General features: G+C 42.0%; 1 protein-coding gene and 1 long non-coding RNA gene across 2 annotated transcripts in view; one reads left to right on the top strand and one right to left on the bottom strand.

Moving 5' to 3' along the window:
* Positions 1 to 1,041: 1,041 nt before the first annotated feature.
* Positions 1,042 to 10,233, bottom strand: LOC110209899 (uncharacterized). Its single transcript, XR_002324961.2, has 4 exons — positions 10,145 to 10,233; positions 8,403 to 8,546; positions 3,253 to 3,364; positions 1,042 to 1,977 (listed from the first exon to the last, which is right to left on the bottom strand). It is a non-coding gene; the product is annotated as an uncharacterized LOC110209899 (long non-coding RNA).
* The window catches only part of OLFML2B (olfactomedin like 2B), a 58,010-nt gene continuing 45,302 nt past the window's right edge, over positions 10,011 to 22,718 (top strand). Inside the window, 3 exon segments of the mRNA XM_020988631.2 lie at positions 10,011 to 10,731; positions 12,874 to 13,137; positions 18,834 to 18,941. Of these exon segments, the coding sequence (XP_020844290.1) occupies positions 10,558 to 10,731; positions 12,874 to 13,137; positions 18,834 to 18,941 (546 nt within the window). The 5' untranslated portion in view covers positions 10,011 to 10,557.

The following is a 22,718-nucleotide window of genomic DNA, read 5'->3' on the forward strand; positions in this document are numbered from 1 at the left end:
GACCTGGGATTTAAGGAGCAGTTTGAAGTCTGGTGTGAAATGCTACTGCTTTGACATTTGTTGTCTCTTTGCTTCGTTTGAGAACATTTATTCAGAGAGAACAAAGCTAGATTTCCTCATGTCTGGTGAGAGCCATCCCCATGAGCTAGTGCTCAGGACATTGGCTCAGCCAGGAGCTCCTTCCTTCCAGCCTCACTTTGCTCCAGGCCTGTGGAGCCCTTCTCCAGAAAATGTTTCTCCCTTTTCTTGGTGTGGAGGCCAACATCTTTATGCTCTGGCAGACTGCTGCAGGATGTGCTCAGACCTCACCTGCCAACAAAAGCAAGAGGCTGGATAGACTTGGCTCCCAAGACCAGTTTCCTGAAACTACTCAGGCATGGTTCATGCCTTAGAACCTTACCTCTTTAAAGTGCAGTACCTGGAACCAAACCCTTCCATTCTCATAAACAGTCAAGCCAGCTTTCATTCTATGCTCTTTTAAAGCACTTTCCTGGTAACAGTCCCCAGAGAGTGAGTAGAACACATTCTCATCCCTATTAAACAAACTGACACTGAACAAAGGGAAGTGACTTGCCCAAGGTCATTCAGCTAATTTGTGTCAGAGCTGGTCTATGAATCCTCTGTCTCTTGATTCTAGGTTCTATGAGCTTTGTACTATGCCAGACTACCACTCATCTAAACAACAACCAGAAAAAAAGAGCAAAGAAGCTCAGACTCCTAGCAGTTCATAGCAAGACAGGACCGTGAAGACTGTCTATCACCTAGTCCAATGCCCTCATTTTACATACGAGAAAACTGATTGGGAGACATGACAAAAATCACTCATTGAGTAACTGGTGCAACCAGAACTAAGACCCCAGGCCTTTTAACTCCCCATTCGATAACCTATCTTCTATGCCTTTTTTTTTTTAAAGAAATCAAGACAAATTTATTTTTAACAAAGAACTGTCATCTCTCCTGCCCTCCCCTTCCTCAAGAAAAGAAGCAGTTGTAGCAGACAGAAAAACTAACAGAGAGGCCCAGACTGCAGGCAATAGAGACAGAATGATGTTTAGCGTGTCCAGGCTCCCCCAGGGCAGCCAGCATCTTGATCTACTAGGGGCAGATTAGAGAGCTGAGACTGGAGTGCGGTGAATTTTCCCCTGGCCAAGAATCCAGGTGGCTAGTAGAACGCCTCCTATCTCTCCTTTCTTCCCATTTCCTTTCTTCACCCATGTCGACTTGTTGAGGTTTAGGGATGCTGGGACCCCAAAATCACAACACGCAGGTCCTGTCAAAAAGAATTCGACCCAAGCCTTCTTTCAGCCAAAGACAAGGTTTATTAGAACATCAACTGTATTGGGTAGGCTCTTGAGGAGTCTGAACATTAGTGAGCTATTGCCTAGATTATAAGAATCTGAGCCTCTTCTATGCCTTTTTGTCCACGTTGAGGTTTCTTCTCTTTGTTGAAAGGTAGAACACCCATCTGGCTGCCTCTGTTGAGCCTGCCCCAGATCTTTGCTCTTCATTCGTCCTCTGCTTTCTTTGGCTTTGGAATGCATAGCATTTGTTTAACTGAGTTTAATTTAAATTTTTGTTAACTGTAGGCCCATGCTATTTTAATTCTACTTAGTTTGGACAAGTATTAAAATAAGTTTGGGTGTACTTGCTGGTGATGAGTCCTGGACAGCAGGAAGAAATCAGTTGATGAATTATTTTTGACAGTCCCAAAGTGGAAATTCCACATAGCTGAGAGCTGACTATTCTTCATCCGCATTGAACTCTTGACAATTAGAAGCATAGGGCTTAGTAAGGATAGAAAGAAAATCAACAAGCCATAGAAAAAACTGAGGAAGGAAAAGCAGCTTGGGAGGAGGCAGGGTGCCACAGTGGAAAGAAGGCTGTATTTGAAGTCAAAGGTTCAGGGTTCAATTCCTGGGTCTGCTATTTGACTATGCATATGCAAGTCACAACCTCCTGGAATCACAATGTCTGCATCTGTAAAACGAAGGTAATTGCACAAAATGATTTCTAAGGCCCTTTCTAGTTCTAAAATTGTGATACATAGCAATAAGCTATGTTAGACATTCCTCAAGCTTACAATTGAAGGCATTGTCTGGATTGACGCACCATAGTCCAATAGAGAAATTACTAACATTCTTCTTCTGACTCTTTAGGGTTTGTCTAAATGGGACTTTAGAAGCCATTTGGAGACCTAGACAACTGTTAAGGAATAAAGAAAATTTAGAGACCATACAATCCAGTCCCTTCCTTTTTATAGTTCAGGAAACAGAGTCCCGGAGATGGGAAATGACTTGTGAAAAGTCACTTAGGGTTAGTGTGAGAGGCAGGTATAGGACCCAAGTCTTATGACTTCCAGTTCAATCTAATTAAACATTTATTAATCACCTAATTAAGAGTCCATACCTAGTAAACCTACTATGCCTACTTCTCAAGTCTATAAAACTTCATAAAAATATAAATACGAAATTAAAAATATAAAAACATAAACTTTATTTTTTTTTGGTGAAGCAATTGGGGTTAAGTGACTTGCCCAGGGTCACACAGCTAGTAAGTTTCAAGTATCTGAAGCCAGATTTGAACCCAGGTTCTCTTGACTTCAAGGCCAGAACTCAATCTACTGCACCACCTAGCTGCCCCCAAAATATAAACTTTTTGAGGGTAGGAATTATTTTTCATCATGTGTATATTCCCAACGCCCAGCCTGTAGGAAGGTCTTGATCCCTGAGGCATCTAGGTCATGCAGTAGACAGAATGTTGACTTGGAAGCAGAGAGACCAGTATTCAAGTCCTCCCTCAGACATTTATCCCCAATGGGAATCTAATAAGTCAATTTCTCTTGGTCTCAATTTATCTTCATCTGTATAGAGAAGATAATAAGTGCACCTGTCTCACAGGGGTGTTGTGAGAATCAAATGAAATAATATATGTAAAAGGCCATATAAACACTAGATATTAATGATAATAATAGCAATTTGTTATTGTTTAGTCATACTGACTCTTCACGGCCCTTTCTAGGTTGTCTTGGCAGAGATACTGGAGTGGTTTGCCATTTACTTTTCCAACTCATTTTAAAGATGAGGAAACTGAGGCAAACAGGGTTAAGTGACTTGACCCTGGGCAAGGGTCACACAGCTAGTAAATGTCTTCAGGCAGATTTGAACTCAGGAAGAGGAGTCTTCCTGACTCCAGGCCTAGCACTCTATCCACAATAACAATAATCACTGTTTATTGGACTGGATCTGCACATACATTGAGGGCGTCCTTGATGAAAATACAGGAAGGGTTTTGCTTCTTAGCAGGCTTTCACAAAATGATTTTCTCCAGCAGGCCACATCTTTACAGCCACACAATTGACCAAAAGCTGTAGAGATAGGAAATTCCACTGTATTTATTTTTGCTGATTACAAAGAAGCATTTTCCTGGTAGAATAATATGCAGTTTTAAACACTCTCCCAAGGTGCATAGTAAGATCACATGAACTTTGGTGCAGCAAGAGCTGAACTGGTGGGGCAGCTCCTCTAGCAGCAGCAAGAAGGGTGGAGTGCTACACCATGTCTGTAGAAAACTTTAAAATAATAAACATCATAACATACATGGAAGTTAATATGGACAACTCTGAGATATAGTCACATTGATACATGAGGACCACGTGCACATTTAGCTAATCAGTTCATCTTGTTTGTTTTCTCTTTTTGGGTTTTTTTTTTTGGAGAGTAAGTTTGGAACAGAACTGTTCGATCTTGCTTTGGGCACAATTTGGGTCTCAAACTCCTGTAGTACTACATATTCTGCATTTAAACAGTGGATTCAAAATGAGCAATGATAGCAGAGCAATTGTAAAAATGAAGAAACAAAACTTGGGTTATTTCCGTTCTGAAGTGACCATCATTCGATGTGATTACTTGGAGTCGTATTTGTTTGAAATCTAAAACAATGAAAAAGAGAATGTGAACTTTGAGGTGTAATATTTTTGTTTGGTAAACGTAAATTTTAATTTACATATGGAATAGTTTACTGAATTTTAATATTGTCTTTAAAGTTTAAATTTATTCTTTTAAATTTGTTCACTGCTTTAAAAGTAAAGAATGTGCTTTTTGCAGACATTTCAGTTTTATTAAAGTTCATTGGTGAAATGGGATTTTTATGGATCTCTTCTAAACTTATATTTGTATGTATGACTTTTTCTATTTTTATTTATTTATTTATTTATTCATTCATCCATTCATTTATTTATTTGCTCACTTATTTATTTATTTATTTTGGGGGGGGTGGCTAAGCAATGGGGTTAAGTGACTTGCCCAGGGTCACACAGCTACTAAATGTTATGTGTCCAGGGCTGGTGCTCTATCCATTGCGCCACCTCGCTGCCCCGTATGACTTTTTCTAACTAATTATATAACTGTTGCTTCATGTAAAAGAAAATTTTCAAAACTAAAATTAATAATCTATTGACTAAATGATGATTGATTGAGAAATCTTACCATATTGTCTATTGAACAAGACATATCAAGATTAGTTTTGACACATTTGCAGAAGGGAAGGTTCAAAAACCAGAAATTGTAATGTTATATTACTGCAATAGACCAATATGGAGGTATAATTTATTTCCTTTTTTCCCAAAAAATACATTAATATAATTTAAAGTATTAATCTATGTTTTTTTTCCCCTTTGACTGTTTTCATCTTTCGGACCAGTTGGCCAATCTCTTTTGAATTCATTGAAGGAAGCACTATCTTTTACCAAGACTTCATGTAGTTACACAATATCATTTGCAAAAAGAAGAATCTGGACAGCCTCCTTATCTGCAGTGATCCTCCATGACACTGATGCATGGACACTTTTGGCAGGCATATGCTTCCCTATTTGAGACTTTGCTTGTTATCGATACTCAGAGGATCCCAGAAGAGTAAAATGTAATATTAACAACAGAGACAAAAAGAAAAGAATGCTTTCTCCCCTCTGTCCTAAGGAATAGAATTGAGGTCACATAAAAAGAACCCCCCCCAAAAAAAAGCAAGGAAATAAAGCAAACTTGAATCAATCTGGGTGGAGTAGAGATGAATAATTCCTGGAAATTTTGAGAATCCATTGGAGGTACAGGCAAAACTGTAACTTGTTCTGTTGTGTCTGACTCTTTGTGAACTCATTTGCGATTTTCTTGGAAACGATACTGGAGTGATTTGCCATTTCCTTCTTCAGCTTATTTTACAGATGAGGAAACAGAGGCAAATAGGGCTAAGTGACTTACCCAGGGTCACACAGCTAGTAAATGTGAGAGGCTGGATTTGAACTCAGGTCTTCCTGACTCCAGGCCCTGTACTCTCTCCACTGCACCACCTAGCTGCCCATCCCCAAACTGCAATTAGGGACCCAATTTTAGAGAGCAGTAACAATACTTGTAATTCTTCAGCAATGTAGAAACAAATGTTTAACACACCATTAGCAAGAATAATTAATTAAAATATTAGCTTTCAGAGTTTACAACCTGATCCCAACCTCTTTCCAACCTTATCACACATTACTCACTTCCCTAGATTCTATGGTCTATCCAACGCGGCTTTGTCGTTGTTCCTTACAAAATGGACAGCCATTGAGGTTCTCTCTTTCTTCCTTTTTTTTTTTTGGTGAGGCAATCGGGGTTAAGTGACTTGCCAAGACTCTCACAGCTAGTAAGTGTCAAGTGTCTGAGGCTGAATTTGAACTTAGGTCCTCCTGACTCAGGGCTGGGGGGGCGGGGAGTGTGATGGAATCTTTGGGGAAAAGTGGAAGTAAATGTGCTACTTGGAGAAGGGATGGACTGGTGTTCTTTACACATCTAAAGTCATTTTGTTAGCTTAGGGAGCATAAAAACGCATGACTGGGCTTGGTTTGCTCATAAAATTACAATATTTGGAATATTTAGAGAAGTGAAGCACTTAAAAAAATAGCTAACCTGAAATATTAGTGAGGGGAAGCCTCTTAAATTCATGTTTTAAAAAATCCTTCAAATGAAAAAGGATTTTCTGAAGTCCAGTCTTCCTCCTGGGACTTCACACCCCTTGAAGGGGCATGGTGAAAAGAAAGAAGACTGTTTACAAGAACAAAGGAGAAGGGAGAAGTAACAGAATCAGCAAAGCCATATGAGCTGGGCAAATAAGACAGCATTTTGGGCTGTGCTTTCAGTAATCCCTTGCCTATTCTTTATGGCAATTCCCTGGCCTGGGTCCACCTCCAGGCAGGTCTGTGGGAAAGGGGATGGCAGAATCATGTTGCTCTGGGGAATTTTTCTGCTGCTGTTTGATCCTGTTCGTGGTAGGCAGGTGCTTTTTCTAAATTACACTTCATAGTGGCAGGTCATTTCCCACTCTTCTTTTTAACCAGCTCCTCCTCATTCACCAACCCCTCTGCACACACAAGTCTTGATTTTCAACAGAGGGAAATTAAAGAGATATCCAAGAAAGCCAGAAGCTTCAAAAGTGAATAGAAAAGTAAATGATGCTTCTTTCATGGGGTCTATAAAGAAATCCCCAAGCAGAAAGAGACTCAGGGTTCACAGTGAGCCCCTACTCTCCTAAAAGTTTTCTTCACTCCCTAATGGAATATCACCCAAGAAGACACTTCTCCTTTTTCATCCATTACTACTAGTCCTAACATCATAGAAAGAAATGACCCTTCCTTTGTGATTGATGGGACTTACGTGTAATTTTCATTGCTGTAATCTGGAAAGGACCTTAGAAATCACTGTCCCCGATGTGTTACCTTGTAAGTGGAAGGTGTGGGATTTGAACCCAGATCATCAGACTTTCAATCCTGAAACTGAGACTCAGGGTGAGTGTATGACTTAAAATACTTGCAATCCTCTATTCTGCAATATACATGTACATATATATGCTAACAAAATGACTTTAGATACATAAAGAACATTAATCTATTCCTTCTCTGCATTAGCAAGAATAATTAGTTTAAAATATTACCTTTAGAGACTTTACAATCTGGCCCCAGCCTCTTTCTAACCTTGTCATACACTACTCACTTCCCTAGATTCTATGATCTGTCCAACCTGGCTTTCTTGCTGTTCCTTACAAAATGGATGGCCATTGAGGTTCTTTCTAACTCTGAAATTCTGTAATCTTATGATTCTGACTGCAGGCTTCTGTGTCCTTTTTCATTGCTTGTCCCCCATACCTAGAATGTGCTTGCTCGAGCTCGAGCCACACACACACACACACACACAACCTAAGGCTTTACTTAATTCTTCAGAATAGATCCACATCCTTTTTTGGCCTACATTATGAACTTGCTAGTAGAATCACAGACTTGGAAGGAACCATCTAGTCCAACCCCACCCTTTTACAGATGAAGAAAGTGACCCAGTGACTCAGGCAGTCAACAAGCATTTATTAGCACCTACTATGTGCCAGGAGCTTCGATAAGCACTGGAAACAAAACAAAACCAAACCAAACCCAAAATAAAACAAAACATGACCCTGCTCTGATAGAGGAGGTGAAATCATTAGCCCAGTCTTACACAATTAACAACAATCTTACATAATTTTCTAAAGGACACTAAACCAGGTTTCTGATTCCAAGTTCAATGCTGTTTTCACTGCTCAACTCAATCTTTCATAGAGGGAACCTCAGAGATTATTATAGTTCAATGCCCTCATCTTGCTAAACATGAAACTGAGGTTCAAAGAGTGAAACTCAGGTCAAGAGACTTGCAGAAGGTCCCTCAGTAACAATTATCCCTAATAATCTACATTAATCCATTTGGTTTTTAGCCAGTAGCTTCTCTGTTTGAAAACACACACACATACAGTTTTATTCAACTATAGTGGCAGAGAATATCAGAGTTGGAAAAGACCTCAAAGTCACTCTGTGTGTGTGTGTGTGTGTGTGTGTGTGTGTGTGTAATCCAAGTATAAGAGGCATTCAATGGGCCTTGGACTCACGAAGGCTTTTTTCAAGACTTGCCAATCACAGTAGTTAAAGGATGAAGGGCAGTTAGGTGGTGAAGTGGATAGAGCGCTGGGCTTGAAATCAGGAAGACTCGTCTTCATGTATTCAAATCTGGTCTTAGACACTTACTAGCTGTGTGACTCTGGACAGTTTCCTCCAAAATGGGCTACAGAAAGAAAAGGCAAACCACTCCAGTATCTCTGCCAAAAAAACTTTAAAATGGGATCATGGGAGAGTGGGACACAACTGAACAATAGCATATAACATGGCAAATAACTGAGAGTGCCCTCAGGCAGTTCTCTAAAATGAAAGGCTATAAAGGAGTTGGAGATAGCTAGAAGAAGTGGATAGAGCCTGGGCCTGGAGTCAGGAGGACCTGAGTTCAAATCTGCGCTCAGACACTTACTAGCTGTGTGACCCTGGGCAAGTCATTTAACCTTGTTTGCCTCAGTTTCCTCACCTGTGAAATGAGCTGGAGAAGGAAATGGAAAACCACTAGTGTCTTTGCCAAGAAAACTCCATGGATAGTACTGGTGTGCTATGGTCCCCAGCAATAAGTGAGTTGCAGAACACCAGTGGCCAAATTTTCCACATCTGGAGTTCCCTACAGGATTGAAATAACAGCTTCAGAATGTATTATATATGTGTGTGTGCATATATATATATATATATACATATACACACATACACACATACATATATATACATATACACACATACATACACATACATACATGCATACACACATAACATATAAATGCAGGTATATATGGAGAGAGATACAACATATGTTTACACACATATTAATTAACAAGTATTTATTAAATTCCTATTACTTCAAGGCACTGTACTAGGCCCTGGGAGTACAAATAAAAAACAATGAAACAAGCCCTATTCACAAGGAATTTACTTTCCATCGATGGAGATAAGTACATAAAAAAATATGAATGGCATAAATACAAAGTAGTTTAGGAAGTAGGACACTAGCATTTGCAGATCAGAAAAGCCTTCATATACACATATAATAACAATAACAATTAACATTTATATAGTACAATGTGTCAGGCACTGTGCTAAGTGTTTTACAATTATTATACGTTTTGATCCTCATAATAACCATGGGAGGTAGATGCTATTATTGTTTCTGTTTTATAACAAGGGAACTGAGGTAAACAGAGATTAAGTGATTTGCCCAGGGGGTCACACAGTTTCATATTTGAATTTATAGAATTCATATTTGAACTCAGGTCTTCCTGACTCCAAGCCTAGTGTTCTATCCACATATATGTATATGTATATGTATATACGATCTTTTTTTTTTCCATTGAAAATCTCAGAAGCAAGTACAATACTCACCCTCAGGGTGGAGATAATTTTTAAGGAGAAGGAGGAGGAGGAGGAGGAGGAGGAGTTGGAGTTACAGCATATCAAACCGGCTAAATTCAAACCCAGCCAGACGCATCTCCCAAGGGTAAGGTCACGAGGACCAGAGCTGGGCAAAAGAAAGGAAAATTTTTCTCCAAAGCTAAAACATCGAGAAAATACTAAAGGCTCTGTTTGGTTCTCGGGCCCGAGGAACCAGGGAACTCTCCGGGACAATAGGGGATGAAGGCACGGACCCCGCAGCTAAAGGCTCAATTTGGTTCTAGGCCCTGGGGAACTAGGAAACTCTCCAGTTTAGTAGGGGATGAAGACCCGGACCTCCCAGTACCCTACAGGCACAGAGTGCCTCCTGGGGAATCTCGCCGGTGCGCTCCAGCCCCGAGACTCTTCCCAACTTCACCAGCAGGAATCTAAAAGGGAGTGGGTGTGGGGGGAATAGACTAGTACAATGAAAAAGAACCCCAGACACTCGGATGGACACACACACACACACACACACACACACACACACACACACACACACACACGACCGCGCGAGGGTGTGGTGGCTCTCCTGCCCAGATGGCCTTGCCCGTTCTCTACCCTTCCCCCAGCCCTCTCTAACTGGCCGCATCCTCCAGGCAGAAGCACAATAGAGACTCCGCCCCTCCCTCTCAGCCCAGCCTCTCCCCCCTTCTCCCTGCCCCCTTCCCTCCCTCCCTCTCGTAGCCCTCCACCTCCGCGACAGCCCGAGTTTAGCCGGCTTCAGAAGCCCGCGCTGCCTCGGTCGCTGCCGCTGCCCCGTCCCCGCCCCCCAGCCCAGCAGCCTGAGCTGCTTACCTCCTGGGTGGCACTTGGGGATCCGCGCCCTACCTGCGCCTCCCACATTTCCCCTCCTCAGCCAGGGGGCACAGCTTCCACCTGATCCCTACCCCAGGCGGGCCCCTGCGCCTTCCACTGATCCCGAGCGCTTCTCCACTCCGTACTGCTGCTGCTGCGGCTGCTGCGGCTGCTGCTGCGATTGTGGACTGCCCTTGGAAGGCAGGAGATGCAGAAGGGTTCTAGGGCTCACCTTCCTGCTTCCCCGAACCGCACCTAACCCGAGAAGGCGCTTGGAGCCGCTATTCCCCGCCTCCTGCCAACATACTGACTCTCTCCTTAACTCTTTCTTACCTTTCTCCCTCCCCTTTCCTCCCCCCCCCTCGGCCAGGTCCCTCAGGTGCGCTGCTCCCCCTCTTCCCGCCCCATCCCTCATGGCTAAGCAACTGATCCTGGTCTGTTGGGTTATACTGGCTGTGACTTGGGGCCAGGCGTCCAGCCCTCCCCCCACAGGGTCCAGCGAGCCCCCAGATCTGCAGACCGAGGCACCCACAGAGGAAGATACCCTGCAAAACGAAGCTGACAATCAGGAGAACATTTTATCTCAGGTGAGCTACCCACCTCTGCTCGTCCAGGGTGGAGAAAGGACATTAGAGATTCTCTTGGGGGTGGATAGGGAGTGAGGGCATAGCATGGGGTTCGTAAGGAAATTCTTCTCGTTTCCTTAAAGAATAAAGTGACGGTAGCTTTCATAATAGATGGTTGGGGACATGGCTTGTCCTGTATCCCCAACTCAGAAAGCTCCTTCAAGTTTGTTAAAGGAAGAGTAGAGAGGAGGAGGGAAGTCACACAGCATCCTGAAATCAAGGCAAAGAAATGTCTGCGGTTAAAACTATTAGCAAAGTCCAGTCCTCTCTTGCCTTTGGTGATCGAGATTTAGTCAGAGTTGGGCAGGAGACACAGGTGGGTGAGCTGGGAAAGACACGGGTCACCCGACTCCCAGAGGCAGCCAACAGCATGGTGTGAGAGACGAGCAGAGGGAAGAGAGGAAACTATGTGGGTGCTAAAAAGATGAATGCAGAGTGATCAAGAAACTGATGGTGTGATGGACAAGATGGACTCTGTGAGACTGAAAAACAGGTGGATACACAGTCCATCCACAGACCACCCTGATCTGTTTAAAATGTATGACAGCCAGGAAATAGGGGAATAAGTGACAGATGGACAAGTAGTGACAGCCCTCCAAGGACTAATCCTCCCTGAGCCTTTCATGCTCAGCCAAATATTCATGATGATGTGTGGGAGGTGTTCTCTTTCAAGAGAGGGTGAGTGCAGACATGGACCCCCTACCCCGTGACACTGACAATGCTGGGGCCCTAGAGCACAAAATTATTTCTCCTTGCAAAGAAAGCTCTTAATTCCAGTTTGAAATTGATTGGCTTTCCCATCCTTACTTGAGATAATGTAAGTGAATCTTAAAGCGCGAGACATGGGGTCAGCTATTAGTGTTATCATTCATGTATTACATGTACTCCTCCACACACCTCATCTCCCTGAATCCTTCCAAGAGTCTGAGATGGTCCATCTGAGATTTTGAGTACTGTCCCCTGCAACGTTTCCAAAATCCAAACTCCCCCAATGGAAGGAATCCACTCAGAGTCTTAAAGCAGAAGTCTGTCAGATTCCAGGCAAGATTTCAGGGAAAGCTACAATTTAATGTCAGCCCACAAAGACAAGCAGCTTAAGTCATCTTGAACTACAACTCCCTTTTCCACTGATCCATTCTGTATTTGACAACATCCCTAAACCAAATATTATCATTAGAAGAAACCTAATCTTTTTAAGGAAAACATTACAAGCCTTGTTCTATTCAGACAGTTTCCCTCCAGTAACGTTTCCACTTGACCTAGCAGAATGCCTGCTAGGGTAGCAGGTGATCGATGGAATAGTTAGTTAAAATGAAAATATTTTCCATGCCTGGAAAGGGACATTGACTTCTGGATGTGAAGAAGACTTTGAAAAAGGGAAGATGCTTAGACCAAGTCAGAGCCTATGTGAGAGGAGCCCGAGAAAAGTCAGTTACCTTAGCAATTGCCTGGGGACAAGAATATTGAAAACAGGCTAGCAAATGTTTTCCTTCCTTAGGAGATGACAAGAGAGAAGCTCTCAAAAGGAAATGTTTAGCATTGTAGGAGTAGTGAGACTCAGCAGTGTATTTTCGTAGCCTGGATTATGCATTCGTGTGCTGCCTGGGAGAAAAATCAACCCTTAACCAGGAGAGAGAGAGAGAGAGAGAGAGATACAGAGACAGAGACAGAGAGACACACACACAGAGAAACAGAGACAGAGACAGAGACAGAGAGCGCAAGCCATGTGATTGTCAGCTTTTCTCCCCCCCCCCACTTTTACCTAACTCTTATCTTTAGCTGAAGGCAAAGGCTAGTAGTAGGTTTCAATGATTCATTTTTTTTTAAATGATGAAAGGCAGAGAGCCCAGGAGAAATAAACTTTCCAAAAAAACCTGCAAGAATAGAAATCTGAGAGGCTTCAAAGAAATGTCAGAGTCAGCGCTTTGTGTCACTGTGAGCTATTTACTTCAAGGTTCAGAGATGTCTGAGGTCTCTGGCTAGCTAACAGGGATGTGCAAAGTCTTTAGGAGTTCACTGACACTCGTTAAATTTCTCTCTCTCTCTGTCTCTCTCTCTCTCTCCCCCCTACTTCTCTCCCTCTTTTTCTCTCTCCCCCTCTAGTTACTAGGCGACTATGATAAGGTGAAAGCTGTCACAGAAGGCTCAGATTGTCAGTGTAAGTGTGTGGTGAGACCTCTGGGCAGAGATGCCTGCCGAAGAATCAATGAAGGAACTTCACGACCTGAAGATTTTTACACGGTGGAAACAATTACCTCCGGGCCAGCTTGCAAGTGTGCCTGTGTGGCACCACCGTCAGCCCTCAACCCCTGTGAGGGAGACTTCAGGCTGAAACAGCTACGTGAGGCCGATGCCCATGATTTCAAGGTATGGTATCCATCAATTCAGAACCCAGAAGACTCTTAAAGGGCACCTAGTCCCACCCCCCTTTTTGTACAGATAAGAAAACTGAGGCCCAGAAAAGAGATAACTTTCACATAGCTAGTATCCAAATCCAAATCCTCCGATTCCAAATTCAGCTTTCTTTCCACTGCACCACGGTGTGGAGATTTGAGCCTTTCTTTCTGTCCCAGAATGGAACTTTTTACTTAGCCTGGTTCTCTAAGGCTGATCAGGGCTATGCTGGGGCCGGGGGTGGGGAGGGGGGAGAGAAGTCTATATAGTCCAAATTTAAGCCATGACAGCCAATTAGAAGCTACAATGAATTTCTGAAAATGAATTGGGCAAGATTAGAATTATCTGGAAATAATGTTCTGGGTAGGATGGGTGGGTAGGGAGAGAGGCAAGTCCAATTTCATTGTTGTTGGCACCATTAGGGGTCAGGAGTGGAGTGGTGAGAAAGAGCTTTGATTTCATTGTGTACAAAACCCCAAATAAGGAAACTCGCTCTACTAATAGTAGCTGTTAGGAACTTAGAAGGTTGTCTGGTCCATTGAGGCTAAGTGACTCAGCCAGGTCCCACAGGCAGTATGCCTGAGCCTATATCTCCCTGGCTCTATCCATTCTGCCAGGCTGCCCATTTTATACTTGAATATTTCCAAAGGGCCATGATTTCATGACCAAGGGTATTATTCCCCTGCACAGAGGCAGATCACCACTTTTCCATCCTTAATGGACAGCCTGCATGAGTTGCTACGGCCAAAAAAATTCAGTGCCCAGGTCCCAGAGGCCAATCAATCATCTGATGACATCTCTTCAGACTTAGAAAGCTGGTTCTCAAATAGCTGAATCATAGTCCATTACTTGCTTACTTGCCAGACCTATAAATATCAGATAGAGTGTTAGACTGAGTTAACTAGCTATGTAACTGTGGGCAAATAATTTAAATCTTTCTGGTCCTTTTTGGTTCCTCATGTGTATGCTGAATAAACATAGCTGTTGTGAGGAATAAGTGTTTCTAAAGCACTTTGAAAACCTTTATGCATTACATAAATTATTATTATGTTATCATCATCATCATCATCAGCAGCAGCAGCAGCAGCAGCAGCAGCAGCAGCAGCAGCCTTTCTAGCTGGGCAGGACCTTTCAGAGCCTACACTCTATGGGCACTCAATACCCTTCAAAAACCTAGAGTTACCTCTACCCCACAAATGACGTATGACAGGACTTCAATGGAGATTATAGGATTTTGGAGCTCAAAAAAACCCCCCAAAAACTAAGAAATCATTTAGTCCAGCTCCTTAACTTTACTGATGAGGAACCTGAAACCCAGACAGGGAAAGTGGCTTGCTCAGAATCATAATAAATCAAAGTAATAATAATATTAATAAGCATAAATTAAAACCAGTATCAATTTTATTATTGATTAATAACCACAATACATCATAACACAATTTATTATGTGTAATATAATAGTCATTAAAATTAATCATCATAATAAATAAACATAAAACCAGGATCTGAACCTTGGTTTAGCCCTAGAGGGCCATCTAATCCAACCTTCTCATTTTGCAGCTGAAAAAACTAAAGCCTAGGGAGATTAAGGTCCCACAGGTAGGAAGCATCAGAGGCACTATTGAAGCCCAGGATCTCTGCCTCAAAAGCCAATATTCTTTCCACTTCCTCTTGTACCTTATACTTGTGAAACCATAATCAAGTATAACTGGTTTGAGAAAAACTCTCTGTAAGGGACAAATGCCTAGTTTAGTGGGTTAAGCACTTAGCACTTAATCCCTCCCTTGACAGTCTTCTCCTTCTAATGCTTTGGACAACTCATTTTAGTCCAGCTAGATTTTCAGTCTCCTTTTCTAAAATGGGTTCAGTAATCATGTCTTGGCCTTTTGTGAAATGAAGAGAATTTGGTCAGTTGTTACTCGGAAGGTAGTGATACCATTTTCCTCCTTCACTAGTGTTCAAGAATGATTTGATGATTGATGATACAACCCTTCTTGAGTTAGAAAGGAAGGGATCTGTGACTGCCCATCAGGATGAGGACCGCAGAGATTTGGTTTGTGACTGGCTGCCAGATCCTACTACCAAAAAGATCTCTGAGATTTTGACCTGAGAGAAAAATCTGCAGAAATAGGAACAGAGCCCCGGATGAGCTGGTCTTTGTGAGCAGGAGAGATAGTAAGTTGAAGAAGCAACACAGTTTATCTGTCATTAGCACAATGGCTGTCTGCTCCAAGGATGAAAGGCCCACTGACTCATTCCTGATCTGTTGGTCTGGCTCTTATCCTGGGATGATACCTAATGTGGCTGGAAAACTCTTGAGTATTATCTTGTACTTGGGACAACTCCCACATTTGGCCTAGGATTTAAAATTTAATTTCTTTTTGATGTCTGCCTGTTTTAAGAATGTAGGTGAGCCTAAGTTAACCCTTACACTCAGGGTGTACTTCTGGATAATGGTGTTAGGACTATGCCATTATTATTAAAGATTTTAAGTAAATCCCAGGGTCATGATGTTTCTAGCCCTCGCCCAGCCAGTATGGTGCTCAGACAACACTGTGCCTATTTATACAATGATGTTTTTCCAAAAAAAAAAAAACCCAAGAATAGTTATATAACATTAGAACTAGAAGGGACCCTGAAGCTCATCTAGGCCAAAATCTTTATTTTAAACATGAGGAAACTGAAGTCCAAAGTCATTCTAAGGCATATCTATGAGATCATGGACCCAGATACAAATAGAGCTAGATTCAGAGCTCATCCAGGTCTTCTGATACTCATCCAAAGGCCAAAAACTGAAGCTCAGAAAGCTGAAATCTGGGGACTCATTTTTTTTTTCCTGTGATAAGGCATCCACATGCTGCCAATGGATCTGCTCTCTCTGAAAATGGCAAAACTATCTCTTAGAGTCACAAGTAAAAATCTGGGAGAGGCCTCAGAGGCCACTGAGTTCACCCCATTATTTTTCCTGATAAGGAAAATGAGTCATAGAAGGGTGAAGTGACAAGGTCATATAGGTAGGAAGCATCAGAGGCACTGGCTAGCTTTTCTCATTGGTCTTTAGACATAATTCCTATTGATTAGAGGAAGCAAGCTATCATTTTGACTAGAGGCATCCCAATGGGAAGGGAGAGAGTTTCCCCTTCCACATGGCAGTCCACGTGTCCCTAAGATGCTCAGCCACGTGGACTGGAACAGAACTGGGAGCAAGTAAGGAGAAGAAAGTTTCCTTAAATTCTGTGCTTATCACACTACCCCCAGCATGGTTCTTCCATGGGGTACAATTTAGCAGTCATTTGGATTTTATTTCTATAGATTTATACTTGGAAAGAACCCCAAGGTTATCTAGTCCCACCCTGCCATTTACAACAGTCCCAATAAATACTCATCCTGGCTAAACTTAAAGACTTCCAATTATGGGAAATTCACTATCCTCTTTCCCCCTGAGGCAGCTTGTTCTCTTCTTGGACAGTTCTAATTGTTAGGAAGTTTTTCCTTATGCAAACTGAATTCTGTCTCCCTATAACTCTCATTTATGGATCTTTGTTCTACCCTCTGGGCTAAGCAAAAGAAATCTAAGTCTTCTTTGATAGGATATCTCTTCAAACACATTAAGACTGGCATAATATATGTTATCTTATTCTTCAGAAGCCCACATTGTGGATGTCCCATCTTTAGCAAGGGACTCAGAAGCCTCCCCTTCGACCAGATCTGAACCTAGATAGAAAGGAGACTATTAGAGAAGCTAGAAGTGGAGTCTGCCTGTCTCAAGTTTCTCCCCTCTCCAATCAATTCTCTTTTTAGCCATCAAAGTGATTTTTGTGAAGTGCAGGTCTGATCATATCACCCCCCTACTCGGTGAATCTCACTGGCTCCTTATCACTTCCAGAATCAAATACAAAATATTCTGCTTGACTTTCAAAGCCCTTCTTAACTTACCATCCCTCCTCACCTCTCCAGTCTTCTTATGCCTTATTCTCTATGACATAATCTTTTATCCAGTGACATTGGCCTCCTGGCTGTTCCATGAACAAGACACTCCATGTCTCAACTCTGGGCATTTTCTCTAACTATCCCCCATGCCTGCAATGCTTTCCTTTCTCCTCTCTGACTACTGACCTCCTTAGCTTCCTTTAATTCCTAACCCAATTCTATATGCTACAAGAAGCCTTTCCTGATTGTTCTTAATTCTAGTGCCTTCCTTCTGTAAATTACTGCCTATTTATCCTGTGTCCAGCTGGTTTATACTGGTTTACTTGTAATTTCCCCTGTTAGGTGTGAGCTCCTTGAAGGCAGGGGCTGTCTTTTGCCTCTTTTCATATCCCTAGTGCTTAGCACAGTGCCTGGCATGTAGTATGTGCTTAACAAATGTTTCTGACTGATTGACAGATCTATGATTCATCCCTTCTTGAACCTTCAGGAGAAAATGAAGCCGACTGCTTCAGAAGCATCTCCCTTGAAGCTTTTAAGTGTGCATTAAATATCACAGGGGACATTTCGCCATCTTGAAAACTCCATTCATTCCTTCAATAAAAAAAGATCATAGAGTTCCAAGGGAACTTAGAGACCATCTATTTTTGTCCAACCCCCTCATTTTACAAATGGGGAGACTGAAACCCCAACGTTAAGTGACTTGCTCAAAGTCACTCACACAGCTAGGAAATAGCAGAGACAGGATTAGAATACAGATTCCTCATGTCCAAATGGAACACTTTTCCCATTATACCACAAATATTTATTGAAAGCTTTTATGTATGAGGCACAGTGGGGGATACAGTAAGATTAGACATGCTGACATCATGGAACTTCCCACATTTCTAGCCTTGTATCATTTGAGAATCATAAAAGTTGATCTTTTTTCATGTTGATCTAATGTGCTTAACACAACAATGTTGTTCTGGCTTATTTCCTTGACTTCATGGAGACTGAGTGTGCTTAGGGCCTGGATGTTTTGCTCTTCTCAAAAGTGCTGGGAACATCTCACTCAGAGAACTGCACACTTGGCCTCCAAAGTGTTGTTGTAAACAGAAAGAAGCTCATTCTCTGTGCTGCATCTATTCTAACTCATCTTCTTTTTTTTTTCTTTTAAATAGTATCTTATTTTATAGTAATTTTATAGTATTTTATTTTTCCAGTTAGGTGCAAAGACAATTTTTAACATTCATTTTTTATGAAATTATGAGTTCCAGATTTTCTCCCTTCCCCTTCCCTAAGATGGTAAGCAATTTGATATAAGTTATATATGTGCAATCATGTAAAACATTTTCTGCAGTGGATAGAGCACCAACCCTGAGGTCAGGAGGACCTGAGTTCAAATCTGGCCTCAGACACTTAATACTTACTAGCTGTATGACCCTGGGCAAGTCACTTAACCCCATTGCCTAGCCAAAATAAATAAATGCTTATTATAAAAATTTCCATATTAGTCATGTTATGAAAGAAGAAACAAAAGGAATGAAAATGTGAAAAAAATAAAGTGAAAATAGTATGCTTCAATCTGCAATCAGACTCTTATCAGTTCTTTCTCTGGATAGCATTTTCCATCATGAGTCCTTTGTCATAGTCTTAGATCATAGTGTTGCTAAGAAGAGCTAAGTCACTCATAGTTGATCATCACACAATGTTGCTGTTACTGTGTACAGCATCTAACTCATTTTCAATTTGTTCCACAGCTCTCCACCATCATAGACATGCTGGAAGGAGCTTTCTATGGCCTGGATCTTTTAAAGCTTCATTCAGTCACCACAAAGTTGGTAGGACGAGTGGAGAAACTGGAGGAGGTAAGGGGGATTCTGGCTTTCTTGTCCTGTACTCAGCCAACCCCAGTGGTGATTCAGACTTCATCCGATGCTGATGGTGACTGGAGCCTGGCTATAATTTGCCCTTCCCTTTAATTTTGGGAGAGAAACAATGTCACACCTCATATCTTAGCAGACTAACTCTCACGTGCATACTATTAGTAACAGCAGAAGATGTGGGGCAGTATGTGAAGAATTTTTTCTTAAACAGAGCTATGATTTTATCAGTTTAGGGAACCCCTTCTGAAGTCCTCCCTTGATCAGTGAAGACAGCCCTTTGTCTTCGACTAAAAGAGTTGCCTAGGGCTCTGAAATGGTAAGTGACTTGTCCAGAGTCACCCTGGTGCAACTTGAACCCAGCTCGTCTGGTTGAAGACCGTCTCTCTATTTGCTATGCGACAGTTTTCCTCCATGAAAAATTATTCAGAGTAATAATTTACATGATTTATTGGGCTTTCATCAAAATGCCCCTGTGAAGGGAGATAGGACGGCTATTCTTATCCCCATTTCACAGATGAAGAAATTGAGGCACAGAGTGTGCACTACAATAACACAGCTATTAAATTGCAGAGGTGGATTCTGAATACTTTGATTTCTTTTTTTGGGGAGAGGAGAGCCAATTGGGGTTCAGTGACTTGCCCAAGGTCGTACAGCTGGAAGTGTCTAAGGCTGGATTTGAGCTCAGGTCCTCATGAATTCAGGGCCAGTGCTGTATTCACTGCACCAAGGTTTCTTGATACTAAATTGTGCGTGTGTGTGTGTGTGTGCGTGCGTGTGTATTTTCTATTACATTAAGCTGCCTTTACTACTGAAAACAAACAAATAAACCAAAAAATCACCCAGACCGTATCAGATAGAAGGAAAGCAACAAGAATTGATTAAGCACCTAGCATGTGCCAGGCACTGGGTTAAGCCCTTTACAAATATTATCTCATTTGATCCTTACAACAACTGTGGGAGGTAGGTTATATTATGACCTCCATTTTATAGTTGAAAAAGCCGAGGCAGACAAAGGTTAAAATGATTTGCCCAGGGTCATACAGTTTGAAGAAGATTTGAACTCAGTTTTTCCTGACTCTAGACCCAGTGCTCTGTCCACTGTGCCACCTGGCTTCCTCTGATGGTAGGCCAGGAGCATCATTTTATTGTATAAGGATAGCTAGAACATTTGAATAATTTTGATGAACATGCAGGAAAGAGGGAAGCATGGATAGGTAATAATAATAGTTCACTTTGTCACTTTAAGGTTTACAAATAGATTTTTGCCATGCCAACTTTTTAGTGAGGGAAAGTAAATGTTACTATTCCCATTTTACAGATAACCAAACTGAGGAGCAGGGAATCAAAGTGACAGCCTTTCTATGTCTCCATTCTCTACACTGTGAACTGAATCTCTAAAATGAGGAGGTTGAACTCCAAGATTTCTGGTTCCCTTCCCACTTTGGATTTGTGATCCCCAGGTCACATACAATAGCATTGTATCTAATACTGGCTAGCATTCATCAGTGAGATCTCATGGAAAGAGCTCTAGCCTGGATGGAAGGGAAGCTTGGATGCTTTCTTCCACCATTAGTGAGCTGTGCGATCTTGAGAAAATGACCTTACCTCTGACTATCATTTTCCTTATCTGAAACACTGTTAAGAACGGCCCAGGTATTTTTCAGAATTACTGGAAAAGTAAAAAAACAAACCATCTGATAGAAAGGAATTACACTCAGTTAGGTAAATACTTATTAATGCACCTATTTCGGTGAGTTTCTCCATGCTCTGGGATCCTTGTCCACATCTTTCTATAAATCTCTCTAGTTCTTTTTAACTGCCAATTAAAACTTACTGAAGTCTTCATCATACTGGAAGGGGAGGGAGATTAGAAGAGAAAAGGTCTTGATGACCTTTGCCTCAGATTCTTTGGCTGTGGAAATCAGCACTTGAAGATGATGGTGAAACATTCTAGGTAAAAAAGGATTTATAGCACATCCCTTGACTAAGAAACATTTCTAGCCCAATCTCACCGGTTCCTTTACCAACTCACCCTTGCACTTAATTCATTCATTACAAAATCAATGTTTTCTGAATCCTACTGTTTGTGTTAGGGGTCTTTTTTCAAATTCAAGTGGCCTAAGACTGATGGATAGGCTTAGAATCCTACTGAATAGGAATTGCATCAGCAACAGAATTCTGCCTCCCCATTTCCTTTCCTTACCCATCTATCCCATACTCTAGAGGGGTCATCAGAGAATACCAGATTGTTCCCTGAACTTCTTGTCCTTCCCTCTGATGCTGTTGCCAATAGGGATGATGGAATTTGTTTGGGGGAGGGAGTGGACACACCAATCTACCGGCAAAGAGACAGAGTCCGGCCAACTACTGAATGAATTTTCAGATAGCAAGAGTTTTTTGACACTCTACCATCTGGGACTGGATTCAAACCAGTGGCCCAGCTCCCCTTGGCCATTCCCCTGAGCCACCCAAACTCCTAGTTCCTCTTTAAGTTCCATTATATTACTGTATGGGCAGGAGGACAAAGCCCCTGCTTATTCATTGTCTGTCTGGCTTTTGGCATGATCCAAACAGACCACTTTCCTTTTTTTCCACTTAGCACAAGACCCACCTCCCCTGCTAGTTTGAGTATGGTTTTAAGGTCACGAGTTCAGTCTCTGAATAAGTGGTAACTAGAAGGTCAGTTAGAGGTAGCTCATGGCATAAGAGCATGTGATTCAGAATCCCAGGGTATAGGTTTGAATGCCAGCTCTTCTACTTCCTGGTTGTATGACTGTGGACAAGTCATTTCTCCCTCTCTGAGCTTCAGTTTCCTCATCTGTACAATGAGGGAGTGGGGTTAGATCATCCCTGAGGTGCCTTCTACCTCTAAATCCCAAGATAATAATGAGCTTAGCTGTGTTGCAAAGCTAGAAATTGTGCTCCTAATATTGGCTGATCATTCTACCAATCTGTGCTCTTGGCCACCATGGGGACCAGGAGAGAGAGAGTAGAAGGAGAGGTGTAGACCTATCCCCATGACATTCTCACGGCAGGAAAAATTTGATAAATGGGAAAGATACTTGTCTCGCTCCTACCCAATACTTTCACATACATAATGTCATTTGCTTTTCACAACAACCCTGTGAAGTAGGCCCCCATTCTTCAGATGAGGGAAACCGCAGAACTTAGGTGATTTGTCCAAAGTTACCCAACCAGTAAGGGACAGGGCAGGATTTGAACCCAGGTCTTCTGATCTTAAGTCAAATTCTTGTTCTGCTCCCTGTTCTACTCTTTGTATTTGGAGGTTGCAGTAGCACAATGAAGGCCAGTGGAGAGGCCTGGGAGTTTAATCCCCACAGAGAGAGCTACCTTGAAGCCGAGAGCCAGCCGAATGTCTCCTTACTGGGTTTGGCTGATGTCCATATGGAACCGCTGCTAATTGAAAAGGCAGAGTTTTACAGAAATGGGAAAAACATCACTCCTCCAGAACAGCTTGAAGGGAATTGAAGTAACATGCTGCTCTTGGATATACCTGGAGGGCTTGTTTTTTTATGTTCCTTTCTCCCGTGGTAAGTTCCATGGGGATTGGCTTGAATGAGTACTTGGCCAAAACCAAGTTTCCACTAGGTAATATGTGCAGTGCAATTTATATGTGTGTTATGGGGTGTATAGGAAGATATTTGAAAACTAGATGAAAGGAGAATTGTACTCAGCTTCTCCCACACCTTTCCACACATCCCTTCTCCGTGCCCAGAAGGGCCCATCTCTTTCTCTCAT

Source organism: Phascolarctos cinereus, unplaced genomic scaffold, assembly GCF_003287225.1.
Source record: "Phascolarctos cinereus isolate Bilbo 61053 unplaced genomic scaffold, phaCin_HiC Scaffold_5;HRSCAF=322, whole genome shotgun sequence".
Lineage (NCBI taxonomy): Eukaryota > Metazoa > Chordata > Mammalia > Diprotodontia > Phascolarctidae > Phascolarctos > Phascolarctos cinereus.